Below are 26,550 nucleotides of genomic sequence, written 5' to 3' on the forward strand. Positions count from 1 at the left end.
TTCGTTAACCAATCAAAATGAGAGATTTTATTCAATATGCCACACTCGAAATGCAGAGATGCTACACTGTAGCCTACTTCGCAATGTAATTTCCTTGGCAACTATCAGAGTATAGCATTTAAAGACCAAACCTGAAAAACCGAGACCATTGTGCCTCATATTCTGCCTCATATTTTGCTTCAACCGCCTCTGGTTACAGTGAAGGTTACAATGAAGGTACAGGAGAAGGATTCAAGGATTGATAGTCTTTATTCAAGAAGACTGGCACGTCTGATGATTGGCAGGTGTCATCTGTTAAGGTGGCACGCTCTTGTTAGTCATTTCACTGAGAACTCGCAGTGTTTGCATATGACACTCCAAGAGTCAAGCCAAATTGACAGAGGCCGAATACTCGATCACTCACGAAATCGAAAGTTCCCATTAATCTCAGTCTATTTTGGAAGGCACGGTGTGAGACGTGGATAGCTTGGCGAATAGCACGTGAGCTGGAATCAGGGTTGAGAGCAAATTACGTCGCACTCTTGAATAACACAGTTTAAATCAACGACTAGCGACGAAAAAATTTGACAAATTACCCGTGGTTACTCTGCCACGGAGATGCATTCCGTCCAGGAGGACGTGGCGATACCTCTCGCTACTTCAGTCGATATGGAAACTGAGCCACCAAGCTAGAGAAAAGACAACAGCAACCATAGAAGGGCAAGAGAAGAAAGGAGCTGAAGTAGCAAGCATCAACCAGGACTACTGGGTGTTCATTAATTCTTTTTTCGGAAAGGGGCTTAGTAAGGGTTTAGGATAAGATTATGGTCAATCACTTTGCTTAGAAAGTAGAAGAGGCTAAAGCTTACTGCGTGAGTGATCACCTTCATCCACAAGCATACACATGAGAGGAATTTTGCCCCATCTAGCCAGACCGAGGGTGATGAATTAGAGATGATGAAGTAAAAGTCCTGTCTTCGACACGGTGAAACAGACACAATTTCCACCCTAATAGTAGGAACTTTAGGGCGAAATACTGACAGGTGAGGAACCCTTTTGAGTGATTTTGTTCAATTTTTCTGATGGTGTCCTCCTCATCCAAGAGGACAAAATTTCACATACATGTAAGTCTATTTCATCGAGTTTCTGATAGTTTACAGGTTGAGTCACCGGCCATCTTTAAAAGATCATTTTTTGCCAGACCAACAATACCAGGACCAGCAACCTTGTAAGAAAACAAAAGAAAATTTCTCCATGGATTATTACCCCTGGATCACACATTAAGGTCACAAGAATAAAGAAAACAATCACCAACCAAAGACGCTCTTGATTGCTAAACAAATTCTCCTTGTCAGCCTTATAGGAAATGTATGGAGATCAGTATGGAGAAAATGGATACTGATGTTAGGGTGTAGAGGCTTAATGCATTACCCACTGCTATGTCGGGCATGCCCGCCCGCGGTATCTGTCACATATGCGCACGCATGCCACGTGTATACTTTGTAGATTTGAGAACCGCCATGTTGAAAATATAGACGTTGAGTTTGTATTGAGTTGTAGTTTTTCGTCTGACTTAAATCAACGGAACACAACACCCACTGCTCGAGAAAAGTCGAAAAGTCCGCGATAACTTCAATTGTGCAAGTCTTCCACACATGTTTTTTTATTAAGAGGCTTCCTTAGCTGGAACAAAAACGCGTGAAATGAACTATGGAAGCTGTCATTTCATAGAGCATGGGTATGCACAAGAAATTGAATCCTGTTGCTGCCATGAGGGTATCTGAGTTGAGAAAGTGATCTTCTCTGTTAATGGGGTGACGAAGATGTAAAAAAATCGAATTTTATAATGGGATTTTTATTAAAAAACATAAAAGCATTTTTGACTCAAAAAGAATGTTTCCACTGATAGTTTAAGACAATCGTGGTTAGTTTTGGCTTTGCACAGCTGATTTCGCTTTGTGATTGGTGGAGAATTTAAAGACCACCTTTCGACCAATTAGTTGCAAGGTAAAATCAATTACAACTTGCTCATTAGCTTCTCCTGCGCTTGAGGCAGTTTGGTTGTTTTTACTCAAAGTTTTCAATGGCTTTTAGTAGAATTTTTCTCTTTCCCAATTTGCTTTTGTTATTTCTCTAGTTTTGGATTTACGACTCACAGCCTGATTGCGAATTTAAAGGACAATATTTATCAGTTTCGATATATAGTTGTGGACTAAGTACTTTGCTAGTCGCACATTCAAGCATTTTGCGATGAAGACGTTAGGTCTAACTGAACGCAAAGAGAATGTTACTCACGATACACATATCCATCTAGCTAAAAGTTCACCTTTGTTTCAGACCACCAAACATAACACACAACATGGCAGAACCTCAAATAACGAAGATTTTTTTTCACAGTACTTGCGGAGTCGAGGTGTTGGCTCCGGGTAAAGGAAATTCGACAATCAAATATCTTTCTAAATATGTGCAAGTTTCTTTAGCTGAGTTATAACCAAGCAAACAATTGTTTTAATCGTTTTTTCCTTGATTTTTCCAATTGCCTAGAGTTTTCGTGTAAGAAAGCAATAATATTTAGCCAGTGTAAAACATTTTCCTATTAACAGCAGGAAGTGTATTTCAAGAAGAAAGCTGGTTGCCGGAGACTGCACTGATTGAAATTGCTTTCAGCCAGTCCACCGTGAAACAATCAGAACTGCCTCCTGAATGTATCCATATCGATACTGTGCTTAAGGTATGACCGAGGTCGAAAAGCTATAGGCTAAATTTTGTGAATAAATAGTTGGCTATTTAAAACAGTTTTATAGTGGACGATGTTGAATTACGGCCAAAACAACGATGTATTCTTTCAAAAGTGCGTCGCCCGTCTTTCTTTTAAAGTTTTTTTCTTTTTTCGCCAAGAGACATGTATGTAGATCTTACCGTTGTTGGGTGTTCTTCTGAAACCCAGTACTCTGTTAAGCGCTTCGGGGTTTGGTGATTTAATTTTCGCTCTCCTAAGCGAAGACAGAACTGGGACCCTGAATACCCAATTCGTTTGATTGACAGCTTTATAAAGAGAAAACCAATTTAATTTAGCGCTTTCGGTTTTGACTAATAACGTTGTTTCATTTTTTACAATCGCGTTTTATTAGCTTTAAGCCGTGAAATAAGCTCAATATTTTTGCAGCAGCAGTTTTTTTATGATTATAGTTTTGAGTTACAATTATTTTATCAATTTTCTTGCTGAAAAAACTTGTTTTATTACAACACTACGACCACTTCTAATTCTTACGGAAAAAGTTATATGAGATTATGTTACTTCTTTCGGTTAACCGAAGCGATAAACAAACTCCAACATTTTTTGAGACCGAATTAGAAATTTCTAATGGAGTGATATTCTTGTTTTTTTTGTTAGTACGGAAACATCGAGAAAAATTGGGGTTCCTATTTTCAAGGAAAACCATTACACCTTGTTCGTATTAACTCAGCGTTTTTAATTATACCTTTGTTAGGAGAACGTATTAAAGTCGGTAAATTGTAATTTAAATACGGCTTTAAATTCGATCGGTCCTTGCTATCGCCAGTATTCCATTCAGTCGATCCAGAGACAATCCAAGTCAAGAACTTGTCCGCAAGATATATTTCCATGGACTGTAAACTAATTTCAAAAAATCTAAAATTTCATGAATGCCTTTAGATGTGTTCCATTAAAGGCTTCCCACAGCTGATAGAAAGTATTGATTAGTACTTCGTCCAATTTTGACAGAGTACTGTTTTAAATATTCATATTCTGCTAATAAATATGAATATAGCCCTTAGCCGTTAGCCCTTAGCCGTTAGCCCTTCGCTCCGACGAAGGGCTAACGCTCGAAACGTCAGCTTTTACAATCGTAACGGTGGCCAATTTACCATTTCAACTTAGCCCTTAGCCGTTAGCCCTTCGCTCCGACGAAGGGCTAACGCTCGAAAAGTCAGCTTTTACAATCGTAACGGTGGCCAATTTACCATTTCAACTTTGTTGATATATCCAAATTATTTCGTTACCCCCACCGACGCAGCCCCAAACAGTTTCTTTCGAAACTATCAGCATTTAATAAATATGCATTGTCGACCAAATTGGTTGTATATGTCTGCATTTTATACGGAGCAAGAAGGATAAGATCTACAAAAAGAGATAAAAAAAATAACGAGGGTGATATCGGTTCATATTTACTGGAAAATGACTTACAAATTTTCGTTACAAAAAAATGACATGATGAGATTCTCGAACCTCGCCCCAGTCTTCTTCTTTCGCTTTATTCATTCGGTCTGTTTACCTTTCTTTCGTTTTTCTTTCTATCTTTCCTTCTTTCTTCTTTTTTCTTCTTTTATTCTTGGAGATATTTTACAACTCTTTTGTTGTAACTTTCGTCTCACAATGGATAAAAAAAGTCGTGAAGTTCGCAGGTATCTTGGCCGGCTTCCGGCAATCCATTTTTTTCTTCGGGATCAAAGAGGGAAATCCCGAGCGGAAGACCCAGCAAACAACATTTAATCCCAGTTTCATGTGTCTTTACCTCATGTTAAAGTACCATGAACTCCCTTCGCTCTATTTTACTTTTAATGGACTGCAGTCATCTCATCATGATTCATCTTTTCAAAACTAATTTTTTTTATAGCTTTAAAAGTTTCTGTACTCACAGCCTAGCTCATAATAAAGAGTAAGGGTGGCCTTGAAGTATACGTAGAGATTTTCTCCCAAACTTCACAAAATCTTGGGTAGCACTCCTTTCAGCAAATCAAAATCCAGATTTTGCGATCCAAAATTCGATTTACTGTTCCATAGAGGACCAAACGAATCTACGATTGCAATTTGAACGATCTACCTCCGAACTTGGATCGTTCGGATTGGTACCTCAACCTAGTTTCAGAAGTTCGTTTCTTTTAGCTGGACCACCCTGGATCCCGATAGTACTCACAAAGCTCGTGGCCGACACTCACGTTACACATGGTGGTTCAGACGTGAATTTTCAAGTCAGCCCAGGTTCTCGACCACTGTTTCATTCCTCCAGAGATCTTTAAGGTTGTGGAGGTAGAACTTGAGTGTCAAAAATTGGACGAAAAAGTTGGAAATTCCCATTGTAAATTTTGTAAACGTCACAAATGTTTTTGTTCGTACAGCGTAAGCATTCGTCCGAACTGCAACATTTATATACATTTTCTCATGCTTTCAAGCAGCATAAAAATGAGCAAGTCATCCATCTTCAAGATTATTTCCCTTGTTTGTGGATTTTCTTCCAGCACGGGGGTAAAAGGCTAGAGATAATCTACAAAAACCCGCTATCTTGATAGAAGTACAGCTGTTGGCTGTACGGATCCATCTCTTTTCAGATTTTTGCTCCGGCTTTGAAGAAAATCTTAACAATCCGGATTGTCAAAATCTAAGAAAGGTTAGCTAAAAGGAACGCAACCTTTATGTAAAAGTTCATTTCAAAAATAAAGGATAGTGCCTAGTCTCTAGCCTGCTTCCTGAGTTACAGATACACAAATTTCAAAACCAAGGATGCTTTTTTAACCCGTCACACCGAAACATCAGTATGCATATTCTCCATACAATTTTCTATACATTTCCTGAGGTGCTGAAAAGGAGAATTTGTTTAGCAATCAATTAAGAGCTTCTTCAGTCGGTGATCATTTCTTTCATTCTCCTGACCGAAATGTTTGCTTCAGTTGTATGGAGAAATTAGCTGTTACTCACTCTTGGGGTCAAATGGTTTAAGGCTGAGGAGTTACTGTGACAACCTTGGATGTAAAAAAATTAATCACTTGTTGATGATTGGCGAATTTGAAGATACCTACGTTCCATTAATATAAAGAATTGGTGTCACCTTAGTTAAAGAGGAAAGTGTTAGCGGTACCCAAAGCAAGCTCTTCCCAAGAGTAAAGTAGGTCGTTTCTACTATCATTGACCAACCAGTGTTCAAAATGAGCAAACTGTGCGAAGACGAAATCGTGTCATCGACTCCTGAAGCTGTAATTTTATTAAAATGTCTTTATCGTGTGGAGCTAACGTAGCAAACGATAAAGCTACCTAATTTCGCACGACTCCCCGCTGACAAGTTGAACAACGCTTTATCAATTATGTTGGGCAGAGCAGAATTAAGAAAAATTTATATTGAGAGATTCTTTGACTAACTTGTCTCAAAAACAACATTTCACGCGATTACGCGATTGATGTAGCTTCGTTTGAAACAGAACGATATACACCAAAGTTTTTCATATAACACTTGCACAAATATTGTGAGAATTTATTTCGTATTAAGAATGAAAAATGCTGCCATTGAATATTGAAAAGACATCGTGTAATTGGAAAATGTCTCGTTTCGGAGACCTGACGCCATGCAGCGACAAATCAATAAACGGGAAAGTCTCACGGCCTGTTCAACTTGAAGAAAAGAAACAACCGACATTTTTGTATTGTCATCATAAATTTTATGTATCACCTTTGCCAAACTTAACTTTGCTCTATTGCTTTCAGCTGGAAATTTGCCCATTAACTGATGAATGCTACTATTTCGCATGAAGAAATATTCAAAACGATCTAAGCACGAAAATCACAATATACTTTAAAGATTACGTGCTTTGACGGTCTTGGAAGCCAATAAATAATACTGAAGAGACTGTTAAGATAGTATGGAGGGACAGCTATGAAAAGAATAAATAAACGAGAATTTTCTTCGAAAATAAAAAAAGAAAATTCCTTAATTATGGATGCATGTATTTGTACAATACTTAAAAAAATAGATGACTCTCCGTCATTCTCACCTCTACGTGACTGAAAATTCACTCGTGCAGGTAGTGAAAATATATTTATCGGAAATGGAATTCTTTAAGTTGATCATTACAGCTGGGAATAGGAATCAAAAATGTATTTTTCAGCCTTCTTTTCACATCAGACTTCACAGGCTGATGTTACATTATAGTTTGCTCTCAAAGGAAGAACTAGGATTAAAGCGATCCTTGTGCTTCTTACTGGCGAATATTAATAAACCTTTCTTCATTGCAAATGTTTGCATCTTCTGTGATCTGAAAGACACACGTTAACTCCCCTCTTAAAAAGAACTGCCCAGAACCTCTACTTTCCGTACTGCGTACATTTCAACCGTAGTTTCATGGCGTACCTTTTGTAGCTAATTACTGACTCTGCAATCAATGATCGAGGAGATATATACTGAACCAGATGAAAAAAGTTAGAAATTATTCGTTTACCTGCAATTTAGAAAAAGCCCATCTTCCATCGATCAGACTTGAAGAAAAATTGTCTTCGTTCAATTAAAATTTAATATTTCTTCAACGCTCATTGGGAAGCTTCAGACGAATAAAAACACTTCCTTCGGTGATCTGTTTTGATTGGTAGGTCACTCCGCAAATGAGACAGCTATCGATCCCTATTTGTGAAGTAGAACTTCCTTCTTTTTATCACAGCTTGCTTCAAAAGACGCTATTATGCAAGCGTTATATGATTTCTCACCGAACCAAATGCAATGGGGCCAGAAAAAGACCTTTAGGCCTTTCCCGAAGTTTTGGTAGTATCGACAAAAAATCTTTGAACCAATGTTAGGATTACAAAAGACAAGCTCAGCAAAGATCGTTCGAACGATTTTTACAATACTCATGACCATGGACTGCAACATTGCTGTTGATCGCGCTTCGTGCCAGAAGTGACATTAGCATACAACTGTCAATGTTTAAAACCATGAGCGCCAACAACCTGTCGTAGTCATTTGAGACAAGTATCAAATGCACAAAACACTTTGGTAATACCTGTCGCGTAATCGCACAAAGTCTCATGAGATGGTCGAAAGCAATAACACAAGCATCTACATCAGCCCTCTAGGAATGAACAAATTTGTAACAAAGCTACTTCACGGAGTGGTTTGAGCAACTTCAATCCCTTACATCCAATCCATTATAGTCTTCTTCATCCTTACCGGTACTTCTAAGTTTATTCTTTCTGTGTTTTTCTATCTTACTACGCTTATATTCTGTGGTATCTTACAAGATAAAGGTAGCGAAAGATTTATTTCGTCTTGTCACGACCTTAGTCCTAAGAAAAAATTCTGAGTTCCAGTTAAGAAACAAAGCTCAGACCTTCGGATTCCCGCGCAGCGATGCTCTACCACTGAACCACAGAGACTATGGTGAACAAGGCCATTACGAAGTATATATCTGACTGACACACGTTCTGCATACTGCTACGATCAGCAATGTTGATAGTGTCGTGTTTACGCATAGATAAGACGGTATCTTTTGAACCCGGTAAAGAAAAAGCGAAATATTTGATTTCGTCTTATTACAAGCATGGGACAAAGAAAATATGATCCCGAGTCCCCATGAGGAATGAAGGTAGTTTTTCACGTAATAAAGTATGACTCAGTTATCGCAGTGTAGCCTATTCACACTCGGCTTTTTTAAATGTTTTTAGTCCAAGTCTCCCAGGTTTGTGTCATGCATCCTCTTCATAAAAGCCTTCTTTTCCTTGCTCACATCAAGTGGCTGCCGATCTATTGTCGATCCAACTTGTTCAGCGAGTCTATGAAGCGTCTCCCAAGATGGATCATTTGTAGACTGGGCGCAAGCTTCGGCGTGAAGCCCAGGTTCTTGCTGTCCAGCAGTATCTGCATCTGGTGTCTGCTCGTCATATGAAATCTCTGCAATAAGTGGCTTTGAATTTTCCCTATCATCCATCTCGTCGAGCTCTTCGATCAGTGGTTTACCTGGCTTCTTTAACGATGTTTCCAGGTGCGCAAACCTTTCATCTATTTCCTCGATCAAGGATTTCCTTGCGGGTGGGTTTTTTTCCTGGTCACTGGTAGGGAGTTCTTGTTGGTATTCTTCAATAAGCGGTCTCTCTTGCGATTCCAAATCACTGTCTATCTCTTCAATAAGTGGTTTTCTCTGATAAAAAAATCAACCTAAAGGAGAAGTTAGGGAACTGGCTTTGTACCATAAAAATTCCATGAGTTTACAACTAACGAACTATGAATAAATCGCTAAATTTGTAAAACTTAATGGTACATTATCATATTAGAGGTGAATGCGTAAGCATTACCAAAATATTGCTAAACAAACGTCAAGTATCTTACGTATTCATGTTTGAAGGCCGAAAAACATTTAGAAGATTAATGGCTGACCATTAAAAGCCTTAAAAAGACTTATAAGCTGTACGTAAATTTTAAAAAGATGGAGGGGATGTTAACCTACTGCGTGCAGGGGATGTGGGGCCTTAGCACACTTTGAAAAATGACCATCCTCGTTTCTTTCTAATTAGTTTGGCGCTTCCCAGCCTTGAGAAATTGCTACTTTTTATGTCGTTTTTATAATAACTTTGTTTCATTAAACCTTTAGAACATAATAGTATGCGAATTCTCCTCACAAATATACTAGTCTGCCACTGAGGCAAGCAATAATACAAAAAAGGAAAATGTATTCTGATGACCTGTTTTGGTTGAGTTTTTTCTGAGCTTTGGGAACTGAAGAATAAAAGAAGTTTAGAATAATATTTACACTCCAGAAACAAGGAGACGGTGCAGGTTGAAAGAATTTTTCCTCAGACTGATCGAGATGTACTCCAGCGTATAATGTAAGTGAGCCTCTGTTCGCATCTTGCCTTGATATGAGAGGAGTTTAAGCTGCGAATGAAGAATGGATCTTTTATGTCTATTTCCTCCAGCTCAGGCAAATCCTTCAAAATAATTACGCGGGTAGATGTTACGCCCCACTTCAAGCCTAAAATTCCATTTTGTCAGCGGAACAATACCTGGCTTTACACTTTTAAAGAAGCTGAGATCAACAAATGAGGGCGAAGGTTCAGTTTAATTTTATATTTCATTGCAGATGGTACGGAGAGGTCTAGTGCGTTTTATGTAAAAGATTGAGAAAAAACCAACCTCTTGGGAATCAGGGAAATCACCTGACCCCTCTCTTGGAACCTCTGGCAGTGAAATCGTTTCAACGTCATCTTCTGAGAAAAGAATGAACAACTAGTTGGTTAAAAATAGAGTGACGCTGAATGTGTCATGTTTTATGTACATAAAATACGAGTTGTTAGTTATCACTGAACTCAAACCGAAAATAACAAGCCCCTGATAGGCGAAATAAACAGAATCCGTGGCTGCTGACTTCCACTTTGGTTATGCTATAAATATGTGAGAAAAACAATTAAAACAAAAACACAACCACAACAACAGTTCAGAGTGGAAAAAGTGACTGCACATTCGACTATGGAGTTGTAGAAGCATTCTGATTTAAGGTAGGAGGCGAGGTAACCCTGAAATTCGCTACAAAATTCAGTTTTGTTTTTCTTGGTATTTGCTGCATTAGGCATGTAACTTTACTTTGAAGAAAGATTCATTCCAGTCAAACTTGCCCATACATGTACCTTCTAATTCGGTGACCAGCACTCCTTCTCCTTTTCGTTTCTCTAACTCATCGGAAAACGAGCAAAGCTCAGTATAAAATTTTGGTATAATTTTTCCTTTAAAATTGCGAAGAATGAGGAATTTCTTACTCTTCCAAACTATACTTAGACATGCACGTGCACGACGTTTTCTCAATAAATGATCTAAATGAAAAGGATTCCTCATTCGTATTATATTTTAAAACAAACATGTTTATACTAAAATTTTGCAATCATGACCTCACATTAGTGCTTACCGCTCTTATCAGTATACTTGAGGAACAGCCGTCATACGATACCAAACGTAACACCGAAAACTTATTAACAATATAACAATCACCTTCACCCAGAACTATTTCTGTTATCATAGGACCAGCCCTTTTGACTTGATGCTGTCGAGATCCACTAAAGATTCCATGATCAACAAGCACTTGCTTCTCAGCGGAAGATCCGATTGTGACAGTCTCTATCTCCTGAACTGGAGGCGTCTCAGGTACTGAAGCCGAACAAACATCGTCGCCTTCATTCCTAGGGTCGGCAGTTTTCGTGTTAACATCAATTGACACCATTCCAGGCTCCTGTTTTTCGTCAGCCTGCGTTTGTTGTCGCTTAGTGTCGTGGCTGATTTCAATATCACTTTCATCGCCTCCCCCATCGCTGTTTTCTGTAGAATTTTCATTGTTTTTGTCGTCTGATGTAATCTGCTGCTTCTGCTTCAGCTTCTGCTTCTGCTAAAAAAGACACAAATGTGTACCTTAAAATTTGCATTCACATTGTGTGAAATTTTAACACCCAGCTTGAACAAAACGACATATTAAAAGACAACTTTAAAAAAAGCAATATTTAGGCACTTTGATAGATTTCCCTGTTGTTGCCTTTTTTCCGAACCTGGTCATGAATTACTTTTAATAACATTCCAATTACGTCGAACTGACTGACTGATAGAATCTCCTGTTACTTTATATTACATGGAAAACGAATAAAAGAAAAGTTGCCCGTAGGTTAGTCGTTTGCGAGCAAACTTTTCGGTTACTCAAAAAACGCACATGTTAAGATGATGTAAAGCGTAAAACTGAGTTTTATTTCAATATCACATGAAGATAGATGTATCAAATTTTATTTCCAACCTGCTGAGAACGTTGAAATGTCTTACCCTTATTTGATCGTTTTGTTCCCTTATCTTCGCCACTGCTGCATAAAACAATGTTTAAAAAGGAGATTAACAAAAACCCTCCGGCAAATACCTTAATGTAATAATATTTCATAAATTTGTAAAATCATAAATTTTCCATTAAAAAAAAGGCTGAATCTTCTTACTATTAAAACTGTCCATGATTTTTTGTTGTTCTCGTGTGATCCATCTCTCTCTTTCTTCCCGGACAGCCTCCACTCCTTTTTTTTCCCTTTGTAAAAGAGAAATTTTCAATTTTCAGTTGCCCACAGAAAACCGAATTTTCGTTGTGACTAAAACAGTTTTCATCTGAGTGTCCAAGGTAATTCGAAATCACATTGGTTCTGTGTCATTTTACTTTCTGATTGGTCCAAGAAATTTCGCGCCATCCTCTCAACCAATCAGATATAAAACTAAAACACGACTTGGTCAGCCGCGTTTTCCCGAGCTTTAGGCAGTTTGTTTGATTCTTACTGTGTTTTCATTGCCCCCTTGGGGTATTTTCCTTTCTTGTGATTGGCCCTTCCAATAATTTTGGTTTTGGTATCACGACACTTAATCAAAATACACTATATTTAGCTACAATCAGTAGTTACGCGAATTGTCCAATCGCAATCGCGCTTTTCGTTCGTTTGAACGATAAGTTGGTTTACGACTCTCCTTTTGTAATAGGATAATCACACCAGTTTTGGAAATGATGCTACAAGCAACACAAATAAACTATATGCCTGACAAAAGTCATATGATTATCATTATTATCAATACACAAGACCAAACCGTACAAATTCATTGAAAATATATATAAGGGCGGCAACTGCCATTTACAGCCCGCACTTTGCTGTTTGGCCCGCGAAAAGGAACGTTTTAGAGAGGGCAGTTTGTCATTTGGCCGCGAGTAGTGGTAATACTGCATGTTAAAAATAGGATAAAGTTTTCATTGGCATCTTTCAGACGTTCACTCGCAGCCACGTAAACCCGTCAAACACAAATAATCTTAAAATGCTTTGTTGAAAGACATTTTAATTACATATATGTCTACGTGTAGTGCCTCTAAGTTGGGCATAGAGCGAACCCTGTAAGTATATGTAAACTTTATACTATCACAAGCTGTCAAGCAAACTTTCACCTCCCTGTTTATTATTCACTCCCGTCATTTAGTGAGGGGTATTATCGCATTTGAAACCGTTTTCACCAAGGTCTTCCCAAAATTAAAAGTAAATTTCTTACCATGCCTCAGCACAAGCTCTTTCTCTAGGAAAAACTGGTCTGTCATCAAGGTATCTGAGACCTTTCTAAATAGAAAAAGAAGTGTACTATCCTTAAACATCCTGATGCAAGAATGACTAGGAGTATGCTACAAATTAAAATCAAAATCGCATAACTGAATAGAATCTCGCATTCTGATTGGTTAAGGAGGTGAGTTATTTAGCATGGAATTGCGAGTTGAAAACGAGGCTAGGTGATATTGTTTCGTATCTCTTGTTGCAAGGTTGTTGCCATTTTTCAGTCACCCCCCTTTTAACCGCTCAATCCCAAAGTGTGCTTGTACCAGCAAGAAGCGAGGCACAGTTCCTAGCTTAAACAGTCATCCATTTCCAGAAGATGGGCACGTATGTCCCTCTTTGTGAACGCCAATGAATTCGAGTCAAAAAAATTAAACTCGCTTCTACTGAGAATCTAACGTTTTGATCGTAATTAATTTGCGCCAATGTGCCCCCTCCGGCGTAGAACGAAGATCGCAGCTACATCATGTATGGATAGTTAATGGTTTGAACCGAGTCAGTCGAATGTATATTGACGTACATTGTTCGTAAAGTCTCGATTTCTCCTTTTCCTTGATTTTGTTCCTCTTACAGATTTCTATGAACGTTTCAATTTTCTTTTGCTTACTTTGCAGACAGTAGTTGTTTTCTTTGAAATTTTGCGCAGGAAATCGGCGGGCAGCCGGATAGAATTTATCCCCTCGGGCATGACTGACGCTGTGATAGGCGTTCACCATGGTGTCAGTCTGTTTTACAATGAAACACTGCTGACAACATTTAAGAAACAGTCACATACATACATACATACATACATAAATACATACATACAGACAGACAGACAGACAGACAGACAGACAGACAGACATACATACATACATACATACATACATAACCTTTATTAACGTGTCTAGTTGTTCTAGTGCCTGTAAGCACTAATTGGGGATACCCTAAAACTACATTACATCATTAAAACAGATTAAAAATACTCTAAAACTAGCTAGTATACTAATTAATGGCACTAATGGACATCCTAAAACTAAATTACATCATTAAAAAAAATTGTTAAATACTTTAAAATATTAAAAAAGCCCTAAGGTATGCGCACATTCAGTTAACCAAAACATAAGCGGCATTCCCTCCCACATCCTTCCAGAAATGATGTTACATCCTTCTTACGTATCATAGTCCTAAAGGATGCCAAATTTTCAATATTTCTCTCCCCCTTGCTTAGTTTTGACCAAAATTGTGGTCCGAGAAATCTGAGAGAATGCCTTCCATAGGTGACAGTATTAAACCGAGGTAAGACAAACTCCGCATTTCTTAGGTTATATCTCTTAGTATTCTCCTCATTGATATTAAAAATATCTGCAATTTGGTCCATAGTTAATTTGTTTTTAACTTTAAACATCAAAATGAGTATATCTTGCAACCTCCTGTTTAGTAAAGTAGTTAACTTAGCTCTTTTCAGCAAGGTTTCGTAACTTTCTGTAGTAGTATTGTACACTAGTCTCAAGGCTCTTTCTTGTAGACGCTCCAATTTACGACTATCTGATGCCGTGCAAAAATGCCACACAAGCTGGCAGTAGGTAAGTTGTGGCAAGATAGCTGATTTGTACAAAAGTAGCTTGGCATTTACTGGGATAAGATTCTTGAGCCTACTTAATATTCCGATCATCCCACCAACTTTCTTACACACACTACGTATATGATCTCTAAAATTTAGGTTTTCATCTAGGTTTACACCCAGGATCTTGATGGATTGTGACTGTTGCACTTTTTCACCACCTATATCCAGATCAATGTTCCTTTCTCCTTTTGGATTTCCCAGAAACATAGCCAGATATTTATCGCAATTAACTTTTAAAAGATTATCTTGATACCATTTGGTCATCCTCTCACCATTGTTCACTTATAATTTTGATGATGAATACTTTCCGGTAATTCTTGATCTTCTGACCGGGTTGCCCATCATGTTAAGAACATGCTGAGAAAAAACAAGGCAAACTGTATTAAATGCACTGAAAATGGGATCAAACACTTCCTATCTAGAGATGCTAGTACCATAAACTTACGAGGTTTTCCATGGATTCAAAGACTTTCACGACATCAGGGTCATCAATCCGGTTGTAGGAAACATCGAGAACTCTGTAAAAGCAAGGAAAAACAATTATAGTCACACGTACCACGATGATATAAAATACGTGTTATACTAAGCATTTTAAACATAACCTTGAATGGCTGGTTAAGAAAATGAAATGTACAAGAAGAGAAAATGAATGGATCGATACATGTTATATCAATTCATATGACTGAAGCCTGAATGTGTACATGAACCTTCCAGTCACAGGAAGCCATTCACAAGATAGATGGAGCAGACGGACAGTAAAAGCCAGATAGACACTCAGATATACTTAACAGGATTGATCAAGACTCACTGACCCAGACACTTATTAACTCAGGCAAAGTTAAACAAACTTGTACAAAGGAACTCAGACAGGGATCAACATGGAGGCACGCCCCTAAACAGGATAGACTTGGATACAATCAAACCCATAGGGAATGGAGCGGTGATGGCATAATACAGGTTGACCACTTAATAAAGGTTCTAAAGAATAAGGGCATCATAAAAAATGATTAAAAAAAACCATTGTATGCCATAATTGACCAACTCAAGTACAAAAACTTGCTCAAAACTACTAAGCACTAACATTGATTTCGGGAGATAAACATGGATTACATTTTTATTAGAAAGACTGTTCTTAGTTCAATTTTGAGTGGTTCTGCTTTAGGAGTCCTAATCATGGACTTAACTTCCAGGAAAACAGAATTTAGAATGCAAGTATGTGTATCAAAGAATTGCATTAGTTTCATGTTCTGACTTGCAAAAATGAAGGAAAAGTTTTTCATAATTGTAGAATCTTTTCTATTGTCAATCTGTGTGCAGCCTTCTACTGCATCCATTAATTAATAAGTAAAAACAAAATTTTGAAACCTTTTAACACTTAGTGGTCATATAATAATACGCTTTTCAAGGAAAAGCTGAACAGGAAAATATTAGGCTCTCAGTCAACTGATGCACAGAACTAGCTACAATTTTCCACACATCATTAACTCAAGCTCAATATTTTGCCATCCCATCCTTCAACTTACTCATTATGAGCGAATGTTACCAACGGTCAAACATTTGGTGCCAACAGCCAAAAAATCGATTCGGCTCATATTCTCAAGTTGGGTAGGCCTTATAGTGAAACAAAGCACTGCATACTTCGTTTGGCTGAATATCGATTTATTTTGGAGAAAATCGATAAAAACTGAATTTCGCCAAAATGCCGCTTTTGAAGCTCAAAATTTCAGACGAATCTTGGAGTGTCGCGCCACAAATTGACAACACTTGGACCGATAAAAAGTACCAAATCTTCAAAAACAACATCAATACATATGTTGACAGCAATTTGAGCAATTCTTGACTGTTTATTTATACAATCTAGTTGAATTTATCCGACCTTCATCTTACAAGATTATAAATAGGTGAAAAGTAACCCGTTATTTAACTATGTGCTATACAAAATGATCGACTGAAAATCTGGTTTTTGGAAGGCGAAGTGTGGTTCTTTTCGATCTTCAAAGGATTTTTTGGAGAAATGATTCAGTGCGATTTAATCAAATTTTAAAGTTGGATAAAATGAGCTGATTTGACGGTGCCGTCAGTTATTCGAAAATGTACACATTCACACGCAAACTCAATTGTTTCGCATTTTACATCCAATCTACTGCTTATTTAACATAATATCATCTTACCGTTCATATTGCTGTATCACAAAAGGTGCTTGCAGTCCTGAAATTGTTGCATCGCTCCCATAATAGCGATATAACTTGGCAGGATAGTCAACACCTATTGATTATGACTGTTTACAAAGCGTATCAGGGGGTTTCTCAATTTCCATTTCGTTGAAAAGGAGGCTGTAATTACTTCACGTAAGAGATCTTTGTTTAAATATAAGTCTTCAACCAAACCGCGAACCAAACGTTCGCGGAATTAATGTTGCTTGTTCAGAAACATGTTACTCGTGTGCGGAATAACGCTAATTCATTCAAAATGAAGTCCACTGAAATCGACAACTCCGCAAAAATACAACATTGGACTGTTAAGCGCGTGGCTACAGGAACTATGGTCGAGTGTTACATACAGGAAACAGGAGCAAACAATTATTTAACTCCGATCCTTATTGAGTTAAATTTTTATTTAGTGAATTATTGTTTCGTTTGATAAAGCTCATTTTAGGACAAAAAGAACGAAAGGTAAGCCTAGTTCGGTGATCAAAACCACTGCCTGCTACAATATTTCTGTATTAATTTTCTTCGGTTGACGGTATGTTGTTTTCAAAATGAGTTATTGTCAAACCTATTTAATGAAATTCAGAGGGGTGCTTTTATCGTTAATCGCTGATACCACACTGAGTATCTATAAACACTTGGGGCTTTGTGTGAGAAGGAACCGGTCGAGATGACAATTGCCTTGAATAGAGGTCAGGATTTTAAATGATGTATAAGTATTTTTTAAGACGCTGAAAGATTGAATCGTATTTGTTTTCTCTTCCTTACTATTTTAATCGCTATAGATTGTTTGATTAATCACAGAAATTACCTTGAAACTGGCATAAAACGAATTGCAGAGAAAAGATGTGAACTCTGCAACAACAGTGCGTGTCGTTCTTCTTATAAGGATATCTGCTGCTCCTTCAAAGCTACAGTAAGAGTGCACTGTGACTTCGACAAACGATCCAGAAAACGGGAAACAGTAATTATACCTCTTCTTGCTTGTTTAAGGTGGATTGAGAGCCACTCCACTTGTCTCGGTTTTCCGGGCCAAAACACGAAGTTGACCTAATTCTTAGCCTAGCAACCATATTCTCTCCTCCTGTTAACATACATACCGTGACAATTTGTCCCTCGCCTAGTGCAAAGCTTGGTTTGGGGTAGACGAGAGGCTCTAAGTTCGAGGTGCCGAGTTCCTTTTGATATGTGAAACCATGCTCAATGATATATCGCCATATAAAGCATTGATTGGCTTTGGACTTCGATAAGAAGTAGTCATTCACTTCTTAAATTTATCATCTTGGAAGGAAATATTAAGGAGATAGGCAAAACATAGGTTTGTTTATTTTCTCTTTTCTAGTTAAATCTAGATGTCAGTCTTTCCCTAATGGGTGTGAACATTATGGTCTGACCAGACAACAGGCTTATGTTAAATTTGTCATTACGCATCAGCTACGCTCTATGATATTTCGCCATATAATGCATTGATGGCTTTGGACCAGACCATATTTGAGGGGGATGGATCACTGCTTACTTGGCTACCTTCTTAGGAAAGAATACTAAACAACTAACTAGTTGAGTTAGTTTTTCAAAGCCACTGTTTCCAAAATGCAAGTACCGTATTTGACTGACGTAGGTATACCGACTCGCACTCGAGTCTGCTGTATCAGCTGGTGCAATGATTACTCGAAGCGTTTCTTGAGTTCTGAGATACGCAGAAATGGTTTCATTTCCAGGCGTGAGTTTTTTCTGGACCACTGCCAGGAGAAGATGAGTGTGAATAATGTGAACGTGTGCAACCTGGGTCGTAGTCTTACTACCGGCACGAGTAACTTAACCGAGGCACAGTAGCCTCTGGGGAAGAAACAGTACAGATATAAAGCTGTTGAACGTTGGCTAGTACAAAGATTTCAGCGAAAGTCGTGGTTTTCCAGGTTTGACCCTTATAAAACTTCTTTTAAGTAAACAAATATTCAAACACTACACTTATCTCTGTTGCACATCCGCAGTGGTGCATGATGGGCTATGCCCTTTGCAGATCTTTTGCTCTTTTTTGTCCTAAAATAGGCTTCATCCATCCAAGTACCATGAAACATTCAATTAAGATACACTGAATCATGATCGGAGTTAGATAATTGTTTGCTCCTGTTTCGTATATGTAACACTCAACCTTAGTTCCTGTAGCCACGTACTTCACAGTCCAATGTTTTCGCGTTCTATTTCAGTAGACCTAATTTTGAATTAATTAGCGTTATTCCGCACACGTGAAACATGTTTCTAAACTAGTTACATTCCGCTTACATTTGACTCACGGTTCGGTTGTAGACTTAGATTTAAACAAAGATCTCTTACGTGAAGTATTTCAACGAAATGGGAATAGAGAAACCCCGTCATATGCTTTGTAAACAATCATTATCAGGAGGTGTTGACTATCCTGCCAAGTTGTTATATCTCTATTGAGGGAGCAATGCAACAATTTTAGGACTGCAATCCTCTTTTGTGGTATTTCAATATGGACAGTAAGATGATGTTATGTTAAATAAGCTGTAGACTGGATGTAAGATACGAAACAAGAAAACAAATACGATTCAATCTTTCAGCGTCTTAAAAAATACTTATACATCATTTAAAATCCTGACCTCTATTAAAGGCAATTGTTATCTCGACCGGTTCCTTCTCACACAGAGCCCCAAGTGTTTATAGATACTCAGTATGGTATCAGCGATTAACGATAAAAGCACCCCTCTGAATTTCATTAAATAGGTTTGACAATAACTCATTTTGAAAACAACATACCGTCAACCGAAGAAAATTAATACAGAAATATTGTAGCAGGCAGTGGTTTTGATCACCGAACTAGGCTTACCTTTCGTTCTTTTTGTCCTAAAATGAGCTTTATCAAACGAAACAATAATTCACTAAATAAAAATTTAACTCAATAAGGATCGGAGTTAAATAATTGTTTGCTCCTGTTTCCTGTATGTAACACTCGACCATAGTTCCTGTAGCCACGCGCTTAACAGTCCAATGTTGTATTTTTGCGGAGTTGTCGATTTCAGTGGACTTCATTTTGAATGAATTAGCGTTATTCCGCACACGAGTAACATGTTTCTGAACAAGCAACATTAATTCCGCGAACGTTTGGTTCGCGGTTTGGTTGAAGACTTATATTTAAACAAAGATCTCTTACGTGAAGTAATTACAGCCTCCTTTTCAACGAAATGGAAATGGAGAAACCCCCTGATACGCCTTGTAAACAGTCATTATCAATAGGTGTTAACTATCCTGCCAAGTTAGATCGCTATTATGGGAGCGATGCAACAATTTCAGGACTGCAAGCACCTTTTGTGATACAGCAATATGAACGGTAAGATGATATTATGTTAAATAAGCAGTAGATTGGATGTAAAATGCGAAACAAGAAGGCAGCATAGTCGAGTGGTCAGCGTGTCGGACTTGCAATCCGTCGCTCCCGGGTTCAAGTCCCGCCTTGGCCACTACTTGGATTTGTTTAACGGTAGCCCAGAGTTTCAAATCCTCGGCCATGCTTGTAATATAGCCAACTGGTTTGTCTTTGGCCAGTTGGGATTCTTAACAATGTTATTTCAATTTGAATTATTTGTTTACGTTGTTTCGTGGAAAACCTGTAAACTAGCTTCTAGCTAAGTGTTTCTCCACGTTAAACTGTTTATTATAATTATTATTAAACAATTGAGTTTGCGTGTGAATGTGTACATTTTCGAATAACTGACGGCACCGTCAGATCAGCTCAGTTTATCCAACTTCGCACTCCGTTCATATCTGTCGGTCGTGGTGTACTCCAAGGTGATTGCCTTAGCCCACTTCTCTTTAACTTGTGTTTTAACACGTTGCTACAGCATATTTAATCTGAAAAATACCGCCAGTTTGGCTTTTCCCTCGAGTTCTTAAATCCCATTCACTGGTTTCAGTTCGCTGACGATGCAGCTGTTATCAGCGGTCAAGAATCAGAAAATCGACACCTAATTAATCGCTTCATATTATGGTGTAATTGGTCGAACATGACGATCAGAGTTGACAAATGTTCTACTTTTGGAATACGGAAACTGTGCACTAAATCTGTTCAATATTAACCCAAGCTGTTGATCAATGGAGTTCTAATTCCCTGTGTGGAAATGGGTGAATCATTTCGTTACTTAGGTCGCTTCTTTGACTTCAACATGTCTAATAACCAACACAAATCTGAATTGTCTTCTCTTGTACAAATCTTGATGAATGACATCGATATAAAGCCACTGCATCCTAAACACAAACTTCTTCTGTACAGCCGCTATGTACTATCGAAGTTGTCATGGCATTTCACCATAGCAAATATATCCAAAACCTGGATAACGCAACATCTCGACTCTGTAGTGAATGGCTACACCCGAAAATGGCTTGATATTCCGATATCTGGAACACTGAGCAATGTTTTCCTAGAAAGCAATAAATTTGGTCTTAATATTTATCCTCCCTCTATCAAATTTACTCAGTGCCAGTCAGTTCTCCGAAATTCATTAAAAGAGTCCCCAAATGATTCCTTGAAAGCTCTCTGGAAATCGTCAAGCTGTCACACTAATATTCAACATGATGTGTACAAATCCACTAAGGAAGTTCTTAAGGATTTCCGTTCTATTCAAGAGGATAAACTACAACACCACCTAACATCTCAAGGTTTCTTCTTCTCAAATATTATCAAGTATTCATTGTCATCTGTTAATTCTATTTGGTCAGTGGCCCAGTCTCATCCACCGAAGAACATTTACAACTTTACCATCCGCTACATCAACAACTCTCTTCCTACACGTAAGAATTTGGTAAGATGGGGAGTATCACAAATTATTACACGACTTGGGCAGTCAGAGGGCCAATAACTAAAATCAACCAATCAAAATGCTCTATTGCCGGTCCAATATTCTCTAAGTATTGGAACGGGCACTGTCCCGAATGGTCCCGAATGATACCGCACTTGTGTCCCTTTGAACTTCAGTGGTATAATAAATCTCTTATTAACCAAGCTTGCTCGGGACCGTACAGGAAGAATATTGGCAATAGCGAAAATCAGACCTGAAAAAAATCAGGCCTGTACGGGACTCGAACCACTGACCTCTGCGATACTAGTGCAGCGCTCTTCCAATTGAGCTAACAAGCTATTGCTTAAATAGCGCTATCTACTGCGAGGATCGTGCATCATACGTATCTAATACCGCAGTTCAAAATATATGATTTTCATATATTCATTGTATCTCATTTATCACTTTCACGGGTTTATTACGAATCAACTTAACGGCCTGCTCCCAGTTGGCTTGTTAGCTCAATTGGAAGAGCGCTGCACTAGTATCGCAGAGGTCAGTGGTTCGAGTCCCGTACAGGCCTGATTTTTTTCAGGTCTGATTTTCGCTATTGCTTAAATAGCGCTATCTACTGCGAGGATCGTGCATCATACGTATCTAATACCGCAGTTCAAAATATGTGATCTTCATATATTCATTGTATCTTAGATACTACGTCTTTTGTTGTAGAAATAGGAATTGGGACAACCCAGATTTGATGCAATTTTGATTTTTGTGTGTGTCTGTTGAAGAAGCCAATCTCAAGCAGCATTTGTAAATTTCCTATATGTAGTGAGATTTACAATTGTACATTTAAAAACACAAATAAAGTTTCCATTATTAAACGACTAAGTTTGCGTGTGAATGTGTACATTTTGGAATAAATGACGGAACCGTCAAATCAGCTCATTTTATCCAACTTTAAAATTTGATTAAATCGCACTGAATCATTTCCCCAAAAAATCCTTTGGAGATCGAAAAGAACCACACTTCGCCTTCCAAAAGCCAAATTTTCAGTCGATCATTTTGTAGAACACATAGTTAAATAACGGGTTACTTTTGACCTATTTTTAATCTTGTTAGAAGAAGGTCGGATAAATTCAACTAGATTCTGTAAATAAATGATCAAAAATTGCTCAAATTGCCGTCAACACATGTATTGATGTTGTTTTTCAAGATTTGGTACTTTTTATCCGTCTAAGTGTTTTCAATTCGTGGCGCGACGCTCCCACATTCGTCTGAAATTTTGAGCTTCAAAAGCGGCATTTTGGCGAAATTCAGTTGTTATCGATTTTCTCCAAAAGGAATCGATATTCAGCGAAACGAAGTATGCAGTGCTTTGTTTCACCATAAGGCCTACCTAACTTCAGAATATGAACCGAATCGATTTTTGGCTGTTGCCACCATATTTAGGAAATGTTCGATTTTTGGCCACATTTGCTCTTAAGTACATACCGGTAATTATATACGTCGAGGAGGTGAAAATGAAAAGTATGACTAAATTCCTCATCCCATTCTGTTGAAACACCTACCTTCACTCTCAGTGTCGAGTTCTTTTCAGGTGGTTGAACATTCCTTTTACCAATATTGAAAACAGAGGAAGGATGACAAGAGGGGAAGGATGACAAGAAGAGAAGGAGGTAATGTTTCTCTCAATAATTATGACAAGGATTGTAGCCTGTGTGGCATAGAAGAAGATGAGGGGAATCATAGGTTTACACAGATTCAAAGCACAGTTTTGGATCTGCAATTTAAAATGACTGCACTAAGTGCCCATCAACTCTCTCCATCCTATTTTTGTAAGCTAGCTATGCATGTGGCTTATATTAGGTTCAATAAACTTTACCTCAGATTAGAACATTCTGACAAATGTCTCAAGTCATCAGCAGTTGATAAACGGTTGTGCGATATCTGTAAAGTGCTAAGTTTGGGTATGACACCTGTTGAAGATACCATACAATCAGGATTAAAGTAAGTAATAAAAAAATAAAAACCTGACAATGCATGGCAGATAGTAAAGAGAATTACTGTAAAGGGGTTTCATTTATGTTTTCAGCAGGAGGACAACTGGTTTTCACAAGGCGGGGGGGGGGGAGGAATTTTTGAACTAAACTTCTTTATTGGATAAATTTCCTCCAGATTGTAAAACCAGGTGGGCTAAACTGTCCTCAGGACCGGTCAATTTGCCTGGTGCCTGGCCCTTCACTGTAAATGAAACCCTTGCTAATGGTGTCTTGGGAGAGAATGATTTAAATGGGAGCTGGGCTCTTACTGAGGGGTTATCTTCATGTTACCTCAGTTGTATTCATATTTTATTTCAAAGTAATAATTGGGTAAAAGTGAAAAAAAAAAAAAAAAAACCTAGATGTAGTTTGTACAAAACAATGTGGAGCAAATCTTCAGCTAAAGAGAACATTAGTTTTTAGGAAAATAATGATTTTATAGGTGCAATTGATTAAGTAGTGTGGTCATCAAACAATTTCATAAAAGATGAAAATTTAACCTAAATTGTACCTGTAGTGATTGTACATCTATACATACAGGATGAAGTCAACTTTATTTATTTTAATAAACAATGGAGCAAGAACAAACTTACCAATGTTTTCAATTTTGGAAATGGTGTTATTGCTGACATTAAGAGTATCCAGCTGTTGTAGATGTTCCACATTCTCTATCTTTGATATGAAATTCTGCTGCAGGTAACTAAATCAATTGAAAGTAAATTTTAAAAATGCTGCTAATTATACACAAATCTGGCATATTATAAGGTTCACTGTGAATATGCATGGATCATTGTACTCAATGTAAAACTACAAAACACTTTTAAACTTCATGGGATCCTAATTAACAATTGGTTCATGCTTTAGCGTGCACTATCGAGTTATGGAGCACGCGGGAAGTTACGAGAGCACGAAAGAAGCGTAAGAGTTGCCCGAGGCGATAGCCGAGGGCAACTCTAGCTTCTTGAGTGCTCTCCAAACTTCCCACGTGCTCCGTAACTCGATAGTGCACAGCTGAAAGCATGAACCAATTGTTTTAGAACATAGCCGGTGGAATTGTGCATCAAATGCGACGCGAAAAACGGACAACAATATCAGTTGAAGCGAATCGTGACGGCGCTGATGCCGAGTCTCCTTTTCCTTTGTTTTTCTCTTTTTCTGCCTCATTTAAGAACTCTAGCCCATGGGAAAAGGTCGAAACATTGTCTTCGTTTTCGGACTAGCAGGCCGAGTTTCTGTTTGTATCCATTATTGTCGCGAAATGTATTATTTTTCCCCGCACTAGCAATGGCCGCTCGCGCGAAAAATAATTTCTGGCGAAGTCGGATTTGCTGACGCTATCAGCGTGCACTATCGGGATTTTGAGCACGCTTACGTATAATGAATTTGATTGCGCGACTCTGCTAGCTATGTTCTAATAAAGTTTATATAGGTTGAAGAACACTACCCAAGAATTCCTTGGATGATAATATTTAAAGCTGTGAGGAAAAGCTTTGGTAAAACTCTTTAAATAAAGAAAAGTGATGAAATAAAAAATCTACTTGATAGTATAATATACTATTAAGGGGTGCATGTTTTGCACATGTATGATTATCATAATAATGTTTCAACCCAGTTGCTTATGTTAAGTGGTAACGGTACAGAGTTACTAACACAAGCTTAAAACCCCATATGCTGAGTGTTTGCCCTTCACTCTGACAAAGGGCTAACAATCCAAATGTCAGCTATAGATTAACACTCCACCATGGCCAATTTACACCATCAACTATAATTGATAAAATCAAATTACTTATCTTGTGACATAACCCTGCTGACCTAGGACCACAGTTTCTTTACAAATCTACCCCTTTCAACATATATAAAGCCTGGTTTACTGAAATTGATTACCCATGTATGTTTGAAGTCCAACAAGCCAAAGAGAGTTTCTACGAGAAAACTTCAACAACCCTTGCTTTGTGCAGTTTGTGCTGCCATCTTTTAGAATTTGACTGAAAAAGATCAAACAGTTAACTCACAGGCATCACAACTCTTTCTGATTGTCCAGGTTTTCAATCTTGTGAATTCCATTACATTCCAACCATAAGCATTTTAAGCCTGTGTACTCCTCAAGGTTTTCTATCTTTGCAAACCCTGTAATAGTTATTAACCTCAAATCACACTGCACAGAAACTTAAAGGTAATAATTAATTGATAAATTACTTGAATGTTGGCAGGCTGAAGTGTTACACAACCACCTACAAAAAGCCATGTTATGGTAAACACAAGCTTGGAAATTGTATTTAATAAAAACAATTGTAATTTTTAGAACAGCTTAATCGGCATTTTTGAAAAAGCATCAAACAATCTGAATAAATTTGAATGAAGCTTTCATTGTGGGAAATCAGTAAAATTGTTTTTGACTGAATTCGGCACTAAATGTATTTGAGACCATGCACAGCAGTCTTTCCAAAAACGCTTTTGCAGCTTGTACAGGCTCGAACAATTCGTCCAATAACCACCAAAATTATTTTCGGAGTCGTTTGACACTTGTAAACAAACATCTGATACTCTCGATCAGCATAAGAAGTTTGAGAAAAACTTTCAGTAGAAATTCTGTCTGCTGGGCAATTAGTCCAGTAAAGGCTGTGCCCGGCTGCCGGAAATTTAACCACAAGGGAAAAATAAAACGACAAAAAAAATTACGAGCATCTAGCTTTCGTTTGACGAAACAACATCACTTTTTCAAGTTGATGATATAAAAATAAGAACAAATTACACCTGAAAAGAAGTATACGTAACATACTTTTATCTCGAATTACGTACCTTTATAATGAAGGCAAAGAACATCATTTAAATATGATGTTCTGTATAATTTGTGATCTTTGCAAAGTTAAATAAGCACTTTCTTCGTAATCCTGTTTCGTGAGAAATGAGAACGCGTCAAACCGACATGTAAACATAGTTCTTGTGTCCAAATCGCCTGATAAGAGCTATCTCTTTCCTGTAACTACCTTGAATAGTTATCCTCTTCTTTTACAACCTTTTTTTTCCTTTAAAACGGCCGCTGGCATGGTTC

General features: G+C 37.8%; 2 protein-coding genes across 2 annotated transcripts; both read right to left on the minus strand.

Moving 5' to 3' along the window:
- Positions 1 to 7,585: 7,585 nt before the first annotated feature.
- LOC111340948 (uncharacterized) lies at positions 7,586 to 25,410 on the minus strand. The gene is made up of 9 exons (XM_088753559.1): positions 25,383 to 25,410; positions 24,092 to 24,198; positions 23,342 to 23,435; positions 12,795 to 12,859; positions 11,550 to 11,587; positions 10,737 to 11,127; positions 9,888 to 9,961; positions 9,608 to 9,682; positions 7,586 to 8,895 (listed from the first exon to the last, which is right to left on the minus strand). Exons 4-9 carry the CDS (start codon positions 12,838 to 12,840, stop codon positions 8,419 to 8,421), a joined length of 1,101 nt encoding a protein of 366 aa, XP_088609685.1. The 5' UTR covers positions 12,841 to 12,859; positions 23,342 to 23,435; positions 24,092 to 24,198; positions 25,383 to 25,410; the 3' UTR covers positions 7,586 to 8,418.
- Positions 13,941 to 14,720, minus strand: LOC148735636 (uncharacterized). Its single transcript, XM_088752975.1, has one exon. The coding sequence runs from the start codon at positions 14,718 to 14,720 to the stop codon at positions 13,941 to 13,943; it is 780 nt and encodes a 259-aa protein (XP_088609101.1).
- Positions 25,411 to 26,550: the final 1,140 nt, after the last annotated feature.

The sequence above is a fragment of the Stylophora pistillata genome, chromosome 3 (assembly GCF_964205215.1).
Source record: "Stylophora pistillata chromosome 3, jaStyPist1.2, whole genome shotgun sequence".
In the NCBI taxonomy this organism is placed as follows: domain Eukaryota; kingdom Metazoa; phylum Cnidaria; class Anthozoa; order Scleractinia; family Pocilloporidae; genus Stylophora; species Stylophora pistillata.